This window comes from Schistocerca gregaria, chromosome 8, assembly GCF_023897955.1.
Source record: "Schistocerca gregaria isolate iqSchGreg1 chromosome 8, iqSchGreg1.2, whole genome shotgun sequence".
Lineage (NCBI taxonomy): Eukaryota > Metazoa > Arthropoda > Insecta > Orthoptera > Acrididae > Schistocerca > Schistocerca gregaria.
Window position 1 is genome coordinate 69,332,993 of NC_064927.1, and position 20,350 is coordinate 69,353,342.

The window sequence follows — 20,350 nt, forward strand, 5'->3', positions numbered from 1 at the left end:
GGAGGTACTGTTGCTTGTTGGTGGGTTTGATGTGGACGAATGTGTGAAACTGGCCATTGGACAGATGGAGGTCAACGTCAAGGTAAGTGGCATGGGATTTGGAGTAGGACAAGGTGAATCTGATGGAACCAAAGGAGTTGGGGTTGGGGAGAGGAAATTCTGGAGTTGTTCTTCACTGTGAGTCCAGATCATGAAGATGTCATCCATAAATCTGTACCAAACTTTGGGTTGGCAGGCTTGGGTAACCAAAAAGGCTTCCTCTAAGCGACCCATAAATAGGTTGGCATAAGAGGGGGCCCATCCTGGTACCCATGGCTGTTCCCTTTAATTGTTGGTATATCTGGCCTTCAAAAGTGAAGAAGTTTTGGGTCAGGATGAAGCTGGCTAAGGTGATGAGGAAAGAGGTTTTAGGTAGGGTGGCAGGTGATCGGCGTGAAAGGAAGTGCTCCATTGCAGCGATGCCCTGGACGTGCGGGATATTTGTGTATAGGGAAGTGGCATCAATGGTTACAAGGATGGTTTCCGGGGGTAACAGACTGGGCAAGGATTTCAGGCGCTCGAGAAAGTGGTTGGTGTCTTTGATGAAGGATGGGAGACTGCATGTAATGGGTTGAAGGTGTTGATCTACGTAGGCAGAGATACGTTCTGTGGGGGCTTGGTAACCAGCTACAATGGGGCTGCCGGGATGTTTGGGTTTGTGAATTTTATGAAGTAGGTAGAAGGTAAGAGTGCGAGGTGTCGGTGGGGTCAGGAGTTTGATGGAGTCAGGTGAAAGGTTTTGTAGGGGGCCTCAGGTTCTGAGGATTCCTTGAAGCTCCGCCTGGACATCAGTAATGGGATTACCTTGGCAAACTTTGTATGTAGAGTTGTCTGAAAGCTAACGCAGTCTCTCAGCCACATACTCCCGACGATCAAGTACCACGGTCATGGAACCCTTGTCAGCCGGAAGAATGAAGGATCGGTCAGCTTTCAGATCACGAAATTTCTCCTCAAATTATGTGATGAAAACTGCAATAATTATACTGAGACATTTTTGGGAATTATAAACCCTCTTATCTAAGGCTTGAACAACTTACCTTCTATCATTTCAAAAACGTTTAGGGTGAGTGACTATGTGGGATAACAACACTGTCTTCTCCACATCTTGTTAAAAATGATTAAATTGCGTAACAACTCTTTAATTCTAATAAAGGAAACTGCCCTGTATTTCCACACAAGGTAAACGTGATTAAAATCTATATAACCTTAAGATTTCGTAAATAAAAAAGCTAACTGTGGCAAGACTTTCAGATTTATTGATCATAAAACAAAATAACAAACAGCTTTATTTACACACATACTGAAAAGCAGAATGCACATCCTCTGCTGCCATTCCTCCCTCTTAGAGCCAATCCCAAATTCTTGGTGTATCATATCTGCCTCCATCCAAATGTGCTAGTTACTCTAACACCTAACAGCAAGGGGCAGATACATACAGAATGCATTTATTGTGGCAATCACATGGCACAAAAAGGGTGAGCAATAAATTCATCACAAAACAAAAAAAACGAATTTTGTAGGTCTACGTTTAGCTCAAAACTGACTTTTCTTTATAAGTCTCTCCAAAGATCTGAGAGTTTAGGAGCCTTGGAGTTTGAATGAACCTAAATACTTCACATTTAGTCATTCCCGATATACATGTTATTGTATTTGTTTATTTTGTCCTTGCAAATCCAAGAAATGATTCAGCAATACAGTCTCTTGTGTCACATTAGATAAAAAAAATGCTTACAGCTGTCATTGTTTTGTGCAGGTACATATTTACAAAAAATAAGTCACATGGAAAACTAACAAAATGTTTGGTACAAACGTATCAAATACTTTGGCTAATGGAGGTGATGTGTTTGTAAGCACCTCTGTATGTGAAAGATCTTGCAAATTACTGAACTGATCACAGATCTGCTTCACATTAACAGTAAAACATCTTTAGCATTGTGAATTATAATATATTCTCCAATGACTATTATATTTTATTCAAACATATTCCTCAAATGCACTGGCTTTTTATTCAAGCAATCGTGATACCACAGCCTAACCGAAAATTGTTTTTGCTATGATTCAGCATACCACTCAGTGAAAAGCAGAATGGTAGAGGCTGTAACTTCTTCTCCAGCACAGCACCAACAGTCCAATTGGAGTCAATCATAGCTGCAAAACACATAAAATGACTAATGAGTCTGGTGTTTTCTTGGAGAATACATAACATAATACTTTCTAAAGAAAAAAAACTAACTTTTTACTAAAAAGGAAACACCACTTAGCCCATATCTATATGAACACAAATCACACCTCTTATTGTAACCACATAACCAACACTTGACAACCCACCTCTCCTCCCATCCCAATGTTCAGCCATCTTTTTTTTCTTTTTTTCCAAGACAAAGTTTACAACTAGGCCAATAAAAATATTCAATGACAGCATTACGAGGAGGAGGAAAAAAACCTGTTTTACAAAAAAATTTGTGTATAAATACCTTCAAAATAGTGACCATCAGATATAATACACTTGTCCCAAAGTTTTTAAACTTGTATGCAATTGTGCTATTTAGTGCCTCCAGTGGTATTTATTTATTTATTTACATAGTTATTTATTTATTCCCCTTTATTTCTATATCTTAAAAATAGTTCCCTCTCAGGTTCCTTTCCATTCTTGGGAATAAAGAAGTCTCACAGGGTCAGGTCTGGTGAGCACGGTGGATGAGAAACCATTGTAATTTGGTTTTTGTTCCAAAACTCCCCGATGTCCTGTGAGCAGGGGTGTTATCATGGTGCAAAAGCCAATAGCCTGTTATGACTTTTGTGTCAAAATTCAGATCAATTTCTAACTGTTCTATCAATTCCCAGCACACATGCAAACAACTGGATCACTGGTCATCTGGAAGCACATGTACAATGATTTTTGCTGCCACAAGTTCCATCTTTGAAGCTACAAGTCACAATTCATTTACACGAATTTCAGAGTACTTCAGGATCCTCCTGTCATTTCCACCAATTTACTGACTGTTCTATGACGATCAAACACTTATCACAACATGGATCTTTTTTTAATGTTTTTATTTGTTCGGGGATGTCCTGGTCAAAAATTTGTCTTCAAATCACAAGTGATCACTTGAAATGATGGACCATTCATAAACCCTTGTCTGACTAAAAAGCTTCCTCTACATAAGCCGTGCAATGCACTGCGATAGTTTCTGCTGCCGATTTCCTTAACACAAAACAGAACCTTATGTTACGATATTTAATGTTTGCCATCAAAAAACTGCTGAGCACAAGAAACAGCACTTATGAAAACACATTGTTTCCATGCCAATGCTACCTGGGCAACTGATTCGAAATGGTGTCTAGTGAGGGAACTACTGGCAGAATTATGAACTGGTTTTATACCAACTGCTGGAGAAAAAGTGTTACTTCTGTACTTTTGGTCTCCCCCTCCCTCCTCCTTCCTCATATAATATCAGAACAAAGTATCAGGACAACTCATCTGTTTGGGCTCTTCAATGTCATATGGAAATGTTGGTTACCATAACATGTCTGAAAGGTTTGGAACGTGTCCGGGGAGGGTGGGACGAATGGACATGGCTTTGTTTAAAAAAAATACCAACACTGACCTCTAGTAATTTAAGGAGATTACTGAAAAGCTGAATTGGGGTGGTACAACATGACTGCAACTTTGGATATTACATACCTCAATCAAACAAAAACAATTTCGTGCTGACAATCTGGTCAAGCACATAACATTTACACTGTAGTAAACAGATTAGAGGAAGACTCCATCATGATATCACACAGACATTCAGTAAAAGAGAAAATCAATTTTCTGCAGTATTACATTAGGATAACAGAAAAATTATTTGAAGTATTGTCTCTCTCTCTCTCTTTCTTTCTTTTTCGCTTTTATTTTTCCTCAAGATTTCCAGAATCGGAAAGAGAATGAAATAAAATCAACTATACAGATATACTGAATTTAGTTTCATATTAATTTAAAACCTGAATAAAGGACGAACAGTAGTGACATTTACTTATTTATTAACATATGCAGCTTGTGTACAAACCAGTACATTGAAGCACACATTTGTGAACAAATGGGGGAACCTAGAAATTATAACTGCCGTCAGCTGTCACTGGCTACACACCAAAATATTAAATGGAACTATAAGCTATGTGTGAAAATACAAAATCTTACCTCTGAAGCACACATCTGCTTTGGGAAGATCTACTTGGTAACCAATGACAGCTAAAGTTTCTTGCATACGCAGATTTGTATCCATCTCCACTCCGAACTGCAGCTGGTCACTTACTTTTTCATAGTAACATACGTGGACTCCAGCACCACCCACAACACCACTAACTGTGAAGTCATTTCCTGAAAATAAATTATCAGAGTAATTGTTGTACACTGCGTTCAATGTAACAATCATTTTCATGAAAAGCTCAATGCTCACAGTACATGCTTCATCATTTTTAATGCTTGGGACACATCCCAATAGCTGAACATTTATATACACATTGAAATATGAAATTGATACAACTCAGCTATGAGACTATTTCCTTCCAATCAAACTAAATCATAAAATATATCTAAAAACAAAGATGATGTGACTTACCAAACGAAAGTGCTGGCATGTCGATAGACACAAAAACACAAACATACACACGAAATTCAAGCTTTCGCAACCAATGGTTGCTTCGTCAGGAAAGAGGGAAGGAGAGGGAAAGACGAAAGGATGTGGGTTTTAAGGGAGAGAGTAAGGAGTCATTCCAATCCCGGGAGCGGAAAGACTTACCTTAGGGGGGAAAAAGGACAGGTATACACTCGAGCACGCGCGTGCGTACGTACACACACACACACACACACACACACACACACACACACACAGGGAGACATTTGTAAAGGCAAAGAGTTTGGGATATTTTCTGATAATTACAACCAATCATTCCATGTTTTACCCAGGCAATTAATTTCTATTACACTTTCAACAGATTGTCACAAGATGCTACAGTATGTTTGATTACATCAATAATGTCCAGGTAGGCAATCACAAATGTTAAAAAGGATTACTTTTAAAATACACACCACTTTCAAAACACTTTGAGGTATCTCATCCTTTGCATTATAAACTGCAAGGGAATACCTCCAGAGATGGGTGATGAAAAAGAATTGTTTCAGCACAAGTGGTTTCACCCCGAGGCATTTATTGAACACCATGCTCAAGATTTGTAAATATCATATGGCTCTTCACACATGTCAAGTTTTTAAACATAGACTGAATCTACCATCAGAGTTTAGATGTGGAGCACAAAATTCTACTTAGATGTGAACACGAATTTCATCTCCTATCACATGCAACTTTCATACTAGATGAGTCTTACTTAAGAACACAAACAAAAATGTGATTAGTTTTGATTTTCCGGTAGCGGCTGTACTGTTATTTCATCTGTATCTGATTTTGCTCAGTGTAGTAGTGAATTGACAAATTTGATGTTGCCTATATTATTTCTAGGGCAGCCATTATTAATCCCATATTCATTTAAGCTTATTCAGAGAACTGAAATGGCAGTGTGGAGAGCACATGGTAGAAATGAAAAGATTGGAGATATGAGATTTTTTTTTTTGCCACTACATCATATCTGGTGACAGTGTCTACAGTGATGTGCAAGTAAGGTGGTTACTGCACATAATGAATTAGCTGTGAAAGTTGACACTGTCTGTTAACAAAATGTGGTTTTAACAACCAAATTCATGGAACACGAGTATATTCAAAATCCTGATGGAAAATGTCAAGAGCAGAAATGATATTTAGTAGATAGATTCCACAATATGGGAAATAAATTGGGGAAAAGATTTGACACCTGGGTGCAAAAGAAAGATGAACAACTTGCAAAAATGTTTGAATTTGAAGATTGTCATAAAGAGCAGGTTAGAGAAATCTCTGAATTAAAATAAGGCTACAAGCCAAAGAATTTTACGACAGTTCTTTAATTTATCTGAGATTACAGGTCATAAATAGGTGAGCACATTGCAGAAATAACAGTATTGGAAATCAGTACATTAAAGAGTAAGAGAGGAAAGCGTGGGTGAAACTTTGGAGAACATATAATATACAGGAAACAGTTAGTGAAAAATTAAATACAGGCAAAGAAATGGTCAAATTCAATATAGGAAGTGCCATTAAGGGAAATCAACATTCAAGTAAAACAAATCTGAACTGAATTAGATCGACTGAGGGCCCACTTGGGTAACGCCACAAATACAGGAAATTTTGCATGACGTAGTGGCATAGGGACAGAAGCAATTGCAATTATGCACACAGTAGAAAACAATATCCCTGCACGGTAAATTTTCTGTGTTTATCTCTGGAAGCAGCAACACACACGCAATAGTCCTTATTAAAGGTCTTTCAAGAGTGTACTGTCACAAAACTAAAACACATGCAAAGAACTTTAAACTATATTTTTGTCAAAATATTTGTCAATATAGTGTACGATGAGACACTTAAAGCAGTAAATGAGTTTTGCTATTTGGGAAGCAAAATAACTGATGATGGTCAAAGTAGGGAGGACTCGCAATGGCAAGAAAAGCATTTCTAAAGAGGAAAAATTTGTCAACATCGAGATTAGATTTAAGTGTCAGAAAGTATTTGTATGGAGTGTATGGAAGTGAAACATGGACGATAAATAGTTTAGGCAAGAAGAGAATAGCAGCTTTTTAAATGTGGTGCTACAGAAGAATGCTGAAGATTAGGTGGGTAGATCACGTAACTAATGAGGAGGTACTGAATAGAATTGGGAAGAAGAGGAATTAGTAGCACAACTTGACTAGAAGGAAGGATCGATTGGTCGGACACATTCAGAGGTGTCAAGGCATCACCAATTTAGTACTGGAGGGAAGCATGGATGGTAAAAATCAGAGGGAGACCAAGAGATGAATACACTAAACAAATTCAGAAGTATGTGGATTGCAGCAGTTGCCCTGTGATGACAGAGCTTGCACATGATAGGGTAGCATGGAGAGCTGCATCATCCAGTCTCTGGATTGAAGACCACCACCGCCATCTAAACAACAACAACAACAACAACTACAACTGTGCACAATGAAATACAAAATTAGGTTTTTGACTCAGAACCATATATCAGACAACGAACACATCAAAAATATTTTGAAACAAACTTAATACAGCAAAGTACTGGGGCCCACAAGAGGACATCCCACAGACAATGATGTCAAACAATTTTTACCTGTACTTGTCTGCATATATATGTTGGACAAATGAAGAGTTGTACATGGACAAGTTCACAACTGAATAATTGACAGGGAAATCAGGAGTGTGAGAAACATGAAAGGCAAACAAAAATGTTATGCAACATAAGAAAAAGATAGAACAGAATAAAAATAAAATGATTGGGCAACATGCACGACACAAACAGGAGGCAATGTCAATGATGCAGTCTTTTTTTTTTTTTGGGCACAAAAACAACTGAACTAATAAGCGGCCATATAATAACCTTAGAACACTAGTATGTGAACGAAGGTAAAAGCGTCGTTCGCTAACATGGCTGATAACTCCAACAGCGAACATACACTGAAAAGCAGGTAAAAAGAGGGCACTGGGCCACAAAATGGCGATCCGTCAGAGATTTATGACAATGAGCACAAAGTGGTGGGGGATCACAACGTAACAAATGGCAATGGCTAAAATTACAGTGCCCAATATGCAACATAGCTGAGACAATCTCTTTGCGACGAGAGGGCAGAGAGGAGGGTGGCCAAGCCATTGGGAGAGGTTTAATTCCCTGGAACTTGTTCCAAACAAAACCAGTGGTGATGCAGAAGTGGCATCATCTGCCAACAGATGGTAAGATGGAGATCATTCGAAGGAATGGAAGAGCCAGCAGACCGAGGTAGGAGGCTGCCGACTTGGCAACAGCCTAAGCAGCCTCATTTCCTGTCAGATCAACGTAACCAGGAACCCACACAAACTTCACGATGAGCTCCTCAGCAGCATTCACATGGAAAGTTTCTTGGCCCAATTGCACTTAGGGACAGATTGTGTACAGTACACAGAGTCTCTGAAGGGCACAGAGAATAACAACATAAGACACAATTAAAAAGCCTATGTCGCTGGATGCAGTCGAGGGCCTGACAGAGGGCAAAGAGCTCTGCTGTAAAAAATCGAGAAGTGTTCCGGAAGCCGAAACCAAAAAATGTCAGTGCCAAAGCCAAAGGTACAACCAACATCACAGTCAGTCTTAGAGCCATCAGTGGAAACAAAGGTGCTATCACTAAGTTGGTTGCGAAGGTTGAGAAACTTACAGCAATAGATTGAATCCGGAGTAGTATCCTTGGGAAGGAAATGAAGTCCAAGATGAACACAGTCCACCACATGAAGCCAAGATGGTGAAGTATTCACACGAGTTGAAAAAGTGGCAGGTAGCATTAAGTTAAGCTGCTGGACTAGTAGCCGAAAGCGAACTCTGGGGGTTAACAGGGAAAAAGGGGGCACCCCATACTGGCAGTCAAAGGAGTCGTCGAAAAAGAAGGCATAGGAAGGATGGCTGAGCATGACAGACAAACAGCATGCATATCTGCTGAGGAAAACGTCACGCCAGTATGACAGCAGTAGTTCGGCAGCACAGACACTCCAACCAAGCTAGTGCAGTAAGTGCCAGTGACCAACCGTATTCCAGAACTGTGGATTATGTTAAGACAGTGTAAGATGGACAGAACACCAACAGTCTAGTTTCGAACAGACAAGGGATCAGTATAAATGGAGGAGGGTGATCCAATTCACTCTCCATGAAGTACCATTTAGGACACACAAGACACTCAGGGCCCGGTACAGCATGTGGGCAAGTAAGATAAGTGGGGGGGGGGGGGGGGGGGGATCAAGGAAGGTTCCTACGGAGCATGAGCCCCAGTAAATTTGTGATGGAAGAGCATTAGGTCCAAGATGTAAAGACTGTGGAAGAAACCCATTGTGTCACCAGAAATTCACACAAGTGTTTTGTCAATGGAAAAGCACAAGCCATTGTCTACACTACATGGCTAAAGACAATCAGACATCGCTGAAGATGCCACTCAAGAAGATGAAGTCCATGGAAGACTGCAATTGATCAAAAAGTTGTCAACGAAAAATGAGATGGAGATGCCTGATGGGAGACTGTCTATAACAGGGTTAATAAGGTGTTGGAGATGGAATAGTGTCCACAATGACATCACCTGCTATGGTCAGGCCAGAAATCAGGCAATGAATCTTGGTCCCAGAGAGCCGATGGAGGTTGGGCCACAAGACAGAAGAGGGAATGAAACTGTTAAAAGAACTAGTACAGGAAATCCAGTTACCCCGAAGAATGTGGCGACACTGCACATGCAACTGTTTATAATGAATACAATTTGCAATTGTAAGATGACTTAAAAATGTGGAGACCACGTCTGGAAGTACAAATTGTGAACAGCATGACTCAGTCCACCAGAGGACCTGGACATGGCGTGGTAAAGTAGTAGTGTGAGATATGGAACATTCTGTACAGTAAGGAAAATGTTCGTAAGGTACTCTAGATGGTCAACACTACTGGGGAAATGTTGTTCATTGAATGTCACCAGGGAGGATTAAAGCCTGTAGTCAGCCTTAGAAAGCTGCCCATTGGGTTTACACACAGATGAGGCAGGAGTTGGTAAACTGATAGTGCATGGGAAATGGGCGCTGAAGTACATGTCACAGAGAACAGACCAATTGAGTTGACAGGCAAGCTGGGCCGTGCAGAACTAGACGTCCAAACAAAAATAAGGTTGTGTGGAGTCTGAAAGCAACATCAGTGCTCCAGTGCTAAGACATGCGAGAAATAGTTGATTGAGGTCAGTAAAGAGGGAACTTCCTGGACAGGTTCTCAAAGATCCCCAAAGAGGACAGTGGGCATTGAAGTTGCTGAGCAGCAAAAATGGGTAAGAGCTGACCAATAAGCTGGAGTAACAACTTGATTGCACAAGTTTACACAATTAAGCATTACAAGTTTCAAAATTTCATCATCAGACTGAAGCTGTGGAATTAAGTGTACAAGAAATTAATGAAGGAAAATATACAAGTGTGCATCCAAGTATTCCAATATACAGAAATTTCAAATAGTATACTTATATAAAGATCAAACTTTAGTACAAAGCTCATGAAAGTGAGCACAGACTGAATACAACACAAACCTCATCTCATGTAGGAATATTTGACAGTGCCATCATCTGTTCAAATAGAACCAGTACCAAATCAAATAGAACAAGTGCCAAACTGAGTGTGGCAACTGAACTATCAAAGAGGTGATAAAGGCCAGTAGGTGACCATAGAACGGAAAGAAACGAGTAACTTTACAAACTTCATACACTGCAACTAAGTACATATCGACCTCTCATAACAAATTTGATAAAAACATTTATGCTACTTTTATGGAAAAGAAACTCTCACTAACAGCAGAAAGTGTGTCATTAGGTAACATCGTAGAGAACGTTACAGAGGTTGTCTTTAGTCAATATCAAAACGGAAGGCAACTGCAACTAATATCTGGTGTGATGTAACAAACATAAAACCAATATCAGTAATAAGTAAAATATAAGTGTGAAGGAATAAGTTCACAACCATCAAAAAATAAAATGTATGTACGTATCACAAAATGTAGCCACATTATAATAGACGAACACGTAATAAATGACATAACAGAATCATTCAGGTGAGCCCAGTTTGGTGGCAACAACCTGAAATGAAAGAACTATTTATATGACAAAATGGGCAATTTTTTTTCCAGTTCTCTGTAACTTTGTGTTATATCATGTAACTATCTACCTGTTGTTGTTGTTGTTGTTGTTGTTGTTGTTTTCAGTCCTGATACTGGTTTGATGCGGCTCTCCATGCTACTCCATCCTGTGCAAGCTTCATCTCCCAGTACCTACTGCAACCTACATCCTTCTGAATCTGTTTAGTGCATTCATCTCTTGGTCTCCCTCTACGATTTTTACCCTCCAATGCTAAATTGGTGATCCCTTGATGCCTCAGAACATGTCCTACCAACCGATCCCTTCTTCTAGTTAAATTGTACCACAAACGTCTTCTCCCCAATCCTATTCAATACCTCATTAGTTATATGATCTACCCATCTAATCTTCAGCATTCTACTGTAGCACCACATTTCGAAAACTTCTATTCTCTTCTTGTCCAAACTATTTATCGTCCATGTTTAAACTTCCATACATGGCTATGTATCATACAAATACTTTCAGAAACAACGTCCTGACACTTAAATCAATACTCGATGTTAACAAATTTCTCTTCTTCAGAAACGCTTCCCTTGCCATTGCCAGTTTGCATTTGATATCCTCTCTACTTCAACCATCATCAGTTATTTTGCTCCCGAAATATCAAAACTCCTTTACTACTTTAAGTGACTCATTTCCTAATCTAATTCCTTCAGCATCTCCCGACTTAATTCGACTACATTCCATTATCTTCGTTTTGCTTTTGTTGATGTTCATCTTATATCCTCCTCTCAAGGCACTGTCCATTCCGTTCAACTGCTCTTCCAAGTCCTTTGCTGTCTCTGACAGAATTACAATATCATCAGCGAACCTCAACATTTTTATTTCTTCTCCATGGATTTTAATACCTACTCCAAATTTTTCTTTTGTTTCCTTTACTGCTTGCTCAATCTACAGATGGAATAACATTGGGGATAGGCTACAACCCTGTCTCACTCCCTTCCCAACCACGGCTTCCCTTTCATACCCTCGACTCTTCTAACTGCCATCTGGTTTCTGTACAAATTGTAAATAGCCTTTTGCTCCCTGTATTTTACCCCTGCAACCTTCAGAATTTGAAAGAGAGTATTCCAGTCAACAATGTCAAAAACTTTCTCTAAGTCTACAAATGCTAGAAACGTAGGTTTGCCTTTCCTTAATCTAGCTTCTAAGATAAGTCGTAGAGTCAGTATTGCCTCACGTGTTCCAATATTTCTACGAAATCCAAACTGATCTGAGGTCAGCTTCTACCAGTTTTTCCATTCGTCTGTAGAGAATATGCATTAGTATTTGGCATCCGTGACTTATTAAACTGATTGTTCGGTAATTTTCACATCTGTCAGCACCTGCTTTCTTTGGGATTGGAATTATTATACTCTTCTTGAAGTCTGTCTACCTAGTATCAGTTTACAATCATCACAAAAAGAAATGTTACACGAGTATGACCAACTGCATTCATTACACTATTCTAACAAACAATGGACGACATATAATATAAACTTTTAGGTAAGCCTAGATGGTTTCAACAATTTGAAAGAAAATGTTACAATTTTTCTTTATTTTATATTTGTGAATTCGAAATATATGCACATCACATCTGTCTGTCGCGTTGAGTTAGTACGAGTTTCTCTTCCATAAAAGTAGTATAAATGTTTTTGTCAAATTTGTTCATGAGGTGGTGACAAGTAATTAACTGCAGTGCATGAAGTCTGTAAATTTACTCTTTGATTTACTTTCTATAATCAATACTACCACCACCTAATGGCCTTCATTACGTCTTTGACAGTTCAATCGCTACACTCAGTTTGGCACTGGTTCTATTTGAATGGATGACAACACTGTCAAATATGCCTACACGAGATGAGATTTATGTTGCTTGCTTTCCTGAGCTTTGTATTAAAGTTTGGTTTTTATGTAAGTACACTACTTGAAACTTCTGTATATTGGACTACTCGGATGCACACTTAGGTATATTATCTATCATTAATTTCTTGTACACTTTACTCCACAGCTTCAGTCTGATTATGAAATTTTGAAACACGTAATGCTTAATAAGGAACTGAATATACCACGTGGGAAAAATATATCTAAAAACAAAGATGATGTGACTTACCTAACGAAATCGCTAGCATGTTGATCGACACACAAACACACAAAATTCAAGCTTTCGCAACCAACAGTTGCTTCATCAGGAAAGAGGGAAGGAGAGGGAAAGACGAAAGGATGTGGGTTTTAAGGGAAAGCGTAAGGCATCATCCCAACCCCGGGAGCAGAAAGACTTACCTTATGGGGAAAAAAGGACACACACACACACACACACACACACACACACACACACACACACACACACACACACACTTGTAAAGGCAAAGAGTTTGGGCAGAGATGACAGTCGAGGCAAAAGTACAGAGGCAAAGATGTAGTTGAAAGACAGGTGAGGTATGAGCGGCAGCAACTTGAAATTAGCGGAGGTTGAGGCCTGGCGGATAACGAGAAGAGAGGATATACTGAAGGGCAAGTCCCCAGATAACCCGGACGGTGTAACACTGTGCCAAGATGTGCTGGCCGTGCACCAAAGCATGTTTAGCCAGAGGGTGATCCTCATTACCAACAAACACTGTCTGCCTGTGTCCATTCATGCGAATAGACAGTTTGTTGCTGGTCATTCCCACATAGAAAGCGTCACAGTGTAGGCTGGTCAGTTGGTAAATCATGTGGGTGCTTTCGCACGTGGCTCTGCCTTTGATCGTAGAATGAAGGCTTTCACGACCGGGTGACATGGCTGTTGATATACTTTCCGGGATGTGAGGTCGTGGCCCAAGAACTTTTCTGCTCCTTACGTTTTGTCCAGGACTGCGCTGGACTTCCTCAGAGGCGCTGGCTGCTCCACTGAGTCTTGCCGACTGACTGGTCGGGTGTCTGAGAGCGACTTATATATTGTGAGAAAGGGGGGCGTGGTTCAGGTGACACGTGATGAGCAGTGATAATCCATAGCAAAGATAAGGTTGACTATCGATTACCAGCTTGTCAAAGATAAAAATGGTTAACAATTTTGTAGAGACACTGTCCATATATCGCTGAGTTTCATAGCCTCCTCTTTCCTATTAAAATTATCGTGATGTTTATAAATTTCAATAGCTTCTCTGTATAGCCGTGGATAGTAATTTAACGTTGTAAATAAAACTTCGGTATCGGAAAACTTCACTTGGTGGTTGCCTGGTTGAAGAGCATGTTCCACTACAGCTGATTTTTCTATTTAGTTATGAGACTCCAATAGAAGCTTGGAATATAAAGTTTTTCGGAAGGCAACACATACGGACAGAGATTTATATAAAAATTATAATCATCATCCACAACAAAAAAGGGGTGTCATAAAAAGTTGTCGATCGAGCGGAACGGATATGTATACCTGAACATTTGGATGCTGAAGTGAAACATCTGAAGCAGGCTTTTGAAAAAAACGGCTACTCAAAAAAAGAATTTTGCGTCCAAGGAACAGAAGACCAAAAGATAAGAATGAACCACAACGACAGAAAAATACAGTAGTTCTCCCTTTTATTAAAAAAAAAAAAAAGGGACAGATCAGATCGGTAAGATTTTATGAAAACATGACATAACACCGGTCTTTAAACCAACAAAGAAAATAAGTCAAGTACTATGATCTGTGAAGGATAAACGCCCTCCTCTGTCGACATGTGGTGTGTATAAAATTCCATGTACCTGTGGTAAAGTTTATATTGGTACTACCAAAAGAAGCGTAAATACGTGACTGAAAGAGCATAAAAGTCTTTGTCGACTTGGAAAAATAGAAAAATCAGCTGTAGCGGAACATGCTCTTCAACCAGGCAACCACCAAGTGAAGTTTTCCGATACCGAAGTTTTATTTAGAACGTTAAATTACTATCCACGGCTATACAGAGAAGCTATTGAAATTTATAAACATCACGATAATTTTAATAGGAAAGAGGAGGCTATGAAACTCAGCGATATATGGATAGTGGCTCTATAAAATTGCTAACCATTTTTATCTTTGACAAGCTGGTAATCGATAGTCAACCTTATCTTTGCTATGGATTATCACTGCTCATTACGTGTCACCTGAACCACGCCCCCCCCCTTTCTCACAATATACAAGTCGCTCTCAGACACCTGACCAGTCAGTTGGCAAGACTCAGCGAAGCAGCCAGCGCCTCTGAGGAAGTCCAGCGCAGTCCTGGACAAAACGTAAGGAGCAGAAAAGTTCTTGGGCCACGACCTCACATCCCGGAAAATATATCAACAGTCTGCCTTTGATCGTGTACACCTTCCGGGTTACAGGACTGGAGTAGGTGCTGGTGAGAGAGTGCATGGGACAGGTTTTACACCGGGGACGGTTACAAGGGTAGGAGCCAGAGGGTAGGGAAGCTGGTTTGGGGATTTCATAGGGATGAACTAAGAGGTTACGAAGGTTAGGTGGACGGCGGAAAGAGACTCTTGGTGGAGTGGGGAGGATTTAATGATGGATGGATCTCATTCCACTGCTACAGTGTGCAGAGGCTGGAGTATCCTGTTCCATGAAATGTATGGAGGCGTTGGCATTCTCCCTTGGTCAGCCTCTGGACTCTAGAGCAGAAAACCAGTCCGTGCCGTGCACTGGTGAATGAAGGTCTTCCGGGTGAGGATATCGTGCGGCAAGAGGATCTCCGGGTCAGGGAAGGAGGAGGCCATTTGTCTTTGTTCAATATCTTGGAGACTTTACAGTTGGCAGATGAAGACTCAGATGTTTGTTGGCTGGAGGGATGTAAAGTCTTCACTGGAGTGTTCCTTTTGTTCTTTCTGGCTTGCCAGTTGTGTTGCAAGCAATGTTGCCTTCAGGAATGAAGATTTGGTGGCTTTTTGTGCACCTGTAGGAGGAGATGACAATGTTACCATAATATGGGGTGATTTTACAACCGCAGTACTGAAATGGAGGTTGCAAGCCATATGGCCATATCCTTTGTAGAGCAAGGCGTAGCAAGACAGGGTAGGATACTTTCTCTGCCACATGGATCTTCTTGATGGCTCACTCAGAGAGATACATGGAACATTCACGAGATGAGGTGGCATGCTCGCCATTGATACAGTGGGGAGAAGGAGGTGGGCAACTGCCCTCACAAGCAACTCTACCACAGGTAACACATTTGGGCATACTTTGAAAGGACACACAAAAGTTGTTACAATGCTGATATTAGTAGAAATGCATCGGATTTCGAATGTACAGTCGGACAATGACAACTTCATAGCTTGCCTTGATCTTCGGTATAAGCACTAAGCGATCAAATGCAAGCAAAAGACTGCGTGTAGGCATTAAGCTTGTATCGACCTATTACATTACCCAGTGGACCGCAATGATGCCCTGATCATACAGGTATTGTAGTGTAGGTTCCTCCCCCCCTCCTCCCCCCCCCCCCCCCCCCAATCAGACTATTAAGCAACCGAGTGCAGATAACACCACTTGAAGAATTCAGCATTCGATGGGCTTCGACACAGACAGGACAGCCGTGGAGGAGCAAAGCTGTAAGCAATTGTTGAGGTCAAAAATCACAATTGGCTGCCAGAAGCAAACACTCATTATGAAAGTGAGAGCACGATTTCACAAAATCTGCAATTGCATCAACACCTTTCTGAATAATAAATGGATTAACTGTAGCAAAAGACAGACCTTCAGTATGTGGCACCACGTGGAATTGAGGTGGAGCTTAGCCTCATTCCATTTACATTTCTTAGATGTTGACTGAGATGGAGATGATTGGCTCACTGTGAAAAAATCTACCACCCTCTTTTGACTGGAAGTCCCTCAAAGAGACTCACTCATCTTAAGTGATTGTTCTCATTTTAGGTCATACCTCCCAAATTCCCACAGAGGGACCAATTGGCAATTGGGAAGGCAACAGTGCAGGCAATCCCCCCCCTTCCTGAGCCTGGTCCGTACCAGGAGGTACGTGCGAACTCCACCTGTTGACCTGGCACTGGGAATTATGCATAACCCCGTCACCTGTCACGTGTCATGTGTCAAACATGTGGGCTGGTCTTCAGGAGTGCACAGGAATGAAGAAGAAGCAAAGGAAGACTTCAAATGCTGAAGCGGAGGAAGGGGAGAAGATTGAGAATGAAGAAAAACGGAAGAAATGTATGAGCTATTGTTCCAATGCCAGACTACCAAAACTTCACAACACATTCCCAAAAATAAGTAAGTCATGTTTCCCAACGGAGGGGAAAAAGAATAGCAGGAGGCTACATATGCAGCATGGAAAGGGAATAGGTGATGCAAAGGCTTCGGACCCACGGCTGTCAAGCACCAACTCACGAAAGAGTGGTGTGTCCGCTGGGAGCAAATGATGTATAAACAGATGCCACCCAAACTACTCGAATGACAAAAGACAAACAGAAGATGCTGGAATAATAACCAAAATGACAACCAGGAACAAATTAATGGTGATTCAAACAGGAAAGGAGATGCATGGAAACAACATGACAGCTGTAGCCCGAAATCACTGTCCAAGTCTATAAGAATAGGGAAAACGAATGCTATAAAACTATTAGGATATAATAATAGTAAAAAATAGAAGAGCAACAGAGAACTGAAACTACTAAAAGCATAAACGCAGGATATAAGCAATTAGCAAATAATGTCAACGTAAATGGGATAATGATTGTAGAGATTGTGAATACAGGTGCAGTTTAAGTCTAGTTTCCGCAAAAAAAAATTCCGCATGCTGTACAAAAAGAATAAAATATTGTCAGTGAGTGGCATAAAATTAAAAGAGCATAGAGGACTGAAAATGAAGCCAATTAATTTGCGAGCCTGAACAGAAACAGATGGTAAGAGTGTGGAAATTTCTCATTGGTATTTGGAGGTTTGTCAGTCATTTGCATTTCAGGGATTGTTTCTTAACAGAGAAGGATACAAGAGTCTTTTTGTTGGTCCTATCTGCAACTCAACATCATCTCTTTATGGTAAGTATCAATCCATTCATTTCATATCATATCATTATTCCATCCTGGATTTTCCATTCTTTAAAATTTAATATTCAGTTGGCTCATTGTTTTAGCCTTTTAACGTTGTTCTTATCTTGATCTGTATATACTGATAGGTTTTAATTTTATTATTTGTCTTTTTCTTCTTTGAAAGTTATGTCACATACTAGATAGTGGAAAAGGGACCTGTTCTATTATTATTATTATTATTATTATTGTGGTACTAAAGATTACCTTAGTCCTTATGGGCTCTTTCCCTAAAAAGCATTGGTTTCATTTTTGTTGATATCGGCATGTCTTAGTTTAGGCATATATTCTTCAGTTTATGTCCTGCTATTTGTAATTTGTTTTCACTGTCTTGTACAATTACCTGGTCATTGCATTTAGAAATTTATCTGTCCCAATTGTTATACCTTGAGGTATTCTGTCCTTCATCCATTCCCTGATCATGGGGTCAATGTAGATGTTAAACAATACTGGTAACATACTACAGCCTCACATTACTCCCCAGTTTGTCTATTTCTGGTGCCTGCTCTTTGCAAGCAACTATTTTTCTTTTGATGCTTTTATACAACCCTTAGTATAATTTTATCAAGTGCCATGAGAAATCTCTTATCTATTATTGACCACAGATTTTTCTGTGGATGCACATTCAAATGCTTTTTCACTGTCAATAAATGCTAGATGTGTTTCCAAACTGAATTTTCGTCTTTTCTCTATAATTTGTTTCAGAGTGAAAACATCATCTGCTCATAATCCATCTTTATGAAATCCTGCTTGCTCTTTTAATAAAATTGAATCAGATGTTTTTAAGCCTTTCATTAATTACTATGCTGCAGATTTTATAAGATACACTCAGAAGACTGATTCCACTGTAACTAGCTTTGTTACTTCTGTCTCCTTACTTCTCCCTCTGAAGCAAAGGCGAACTGTTGGTGTCACTGCCTTCAGTGAAGAAGGACCCAGGTTAGATTTCCAGTACCATCTCAGATTTTTTGAGGTTGGGAGGTCTGGTATGGGGTCCACTCAGCCCTTATGAGGCCAAATGAGGACTGTTTGAATAACAAAGCAATGGCAGGGAACATCAGGACTCAACTACAGGCAGTCATGGCATGAGGGACTGGCGACACGCTCATGTGTCCCACGATCACAGATTTCTCCTCGTACTGCCTTGTATGCAGCATTCTGCCAGATTAAACAGGCCTATGGCCTAATCTGTGAGCGGTGTTTACATTTATTTCTGTCTCCTTTATTAAACAATGAAATAAGAGTCTCTAGACTGTAAACAACTGAATGTTAAAGTGGTAAGTGATGATGTACTTATTTCTTTGCTCTGTGTGCCAGACAAATTTCCTGCAAAAATTGTTAAATTTTGGTACATTACCTAGCTGGCATGCCCAGAAATAATCTACACCACACGTCAAATTAATGAACATGAAACTGTAATTCACTTGTTCATGACAGCATGCTGCTGAAATGTGTTGTGCTAATAAATATTAAGAAAATGGACTGAAGCAATAAAAATTATTTCATACATGTATCTTTTTGTATTCATGAAATATTTAATAAAGATATGTGATAAAGAATGCAGTCAGCATAGTGACTTTCAAAAGAATTGGTGGCAATACCTTGAGAAAACTGGCAAACGTGGAGTAATATTGTCAGACAACTGAAGCCAATTTATCTGTGATTGACGATTTAACTTCTTAGCACATTCAGGAATCAAACAGATACTTACATCAGCATTTCACCCTCAGAAAACCCGACAGAAGGAATTGTGTCCTGACACAGCAGGACAGATGAAAGACACAGTGTTTGAGGTCAGTCTGCAATTTCCAAGTGGTTAGGAGCAAATGCAGAAAGACAAATTCTCAGTGAGGCGCGTTGATGACTTTAAATTAGTCCCAAACACTGTCCAGGGCACCTATGAGAGACACAGGTTCTGGGCCTGAACAGAACGCTTGCAGGAGACTGGTGGAATTCCGGGTTCTGATTAACACTATTTGTGCTACACTGAAGGCTAATTTTGAACATTAGAAAAAGCAAAGGAGGCAACTGGTTGCACAACAGAAGTCAGTCTCTGAAGCCATGGGTTAGGTGCTAACAGAAGTAGCAAATACTAGCAGCATGTTAAGTACAAACTTAAGAGCAGCATTCCAAATGAGGAAAGATATGTCTGAGCTTACTGAGTCTGTCCATGAGTGACACAGAGTCGGCGCCCCAGCAATCTGAATGAGAACTCCCTCTGAATACAAAAATGGGTTTTTAAAGAATTGTGGTGGTGCATCATTTCTCCCCTCCCATAGTCAATCCACCAGCACTCAACAAGCTTTGGCCAATCTGACGAGTTGCTCTGCACCTCCAGGGCATCCCTGACCAACCACATTTAGATTCCTCCCCTACTCCTACTTCGTAGGTATGAACACTTCTGGATTTTACATTAACAAACTCCAAGTTTGGTATCAACAGTGTTCATCTGAAAGCTAAATGTCACTGCCACTCCAATCATGGCCAGCAATAACAGTGTTTTACACCATTTGGCCC

At 40.1% G+C, this 20,350-nt stretch overlaps 1 protein-coding gene across 1 annotated transcript in view; it reads right to left on the minus strand.

Annotated features, from left to right (window-relative positions):
* Positions 1-1,273: 1,273 nt before the first annotated feature.
* Positions 1,274-20,350, minus strand: part of LOC126284036 (mitochondrial import receptor subunit TOM40 homolog 1-like) — a 44,738-nt gene continuing 25,661 nt past the window's right edge. The window contains exons 4-5 of the mRNA XM_049982596.1: positions 4,223-4,402; positions 1,274-2,187 (exon numbers count right to left, since the gene is read on the minus strand). Coding sequence (XP_049838553.1) covers positions 2,048-2,187; positions 4,223-4,402 — 320 coding nt within the window. The 3' untranslated portion in view covers positions 1,274-2,047. The remainder of the gene's footprint in view (positions 2,188-4,222; positions 4,403-20,350) is intronic.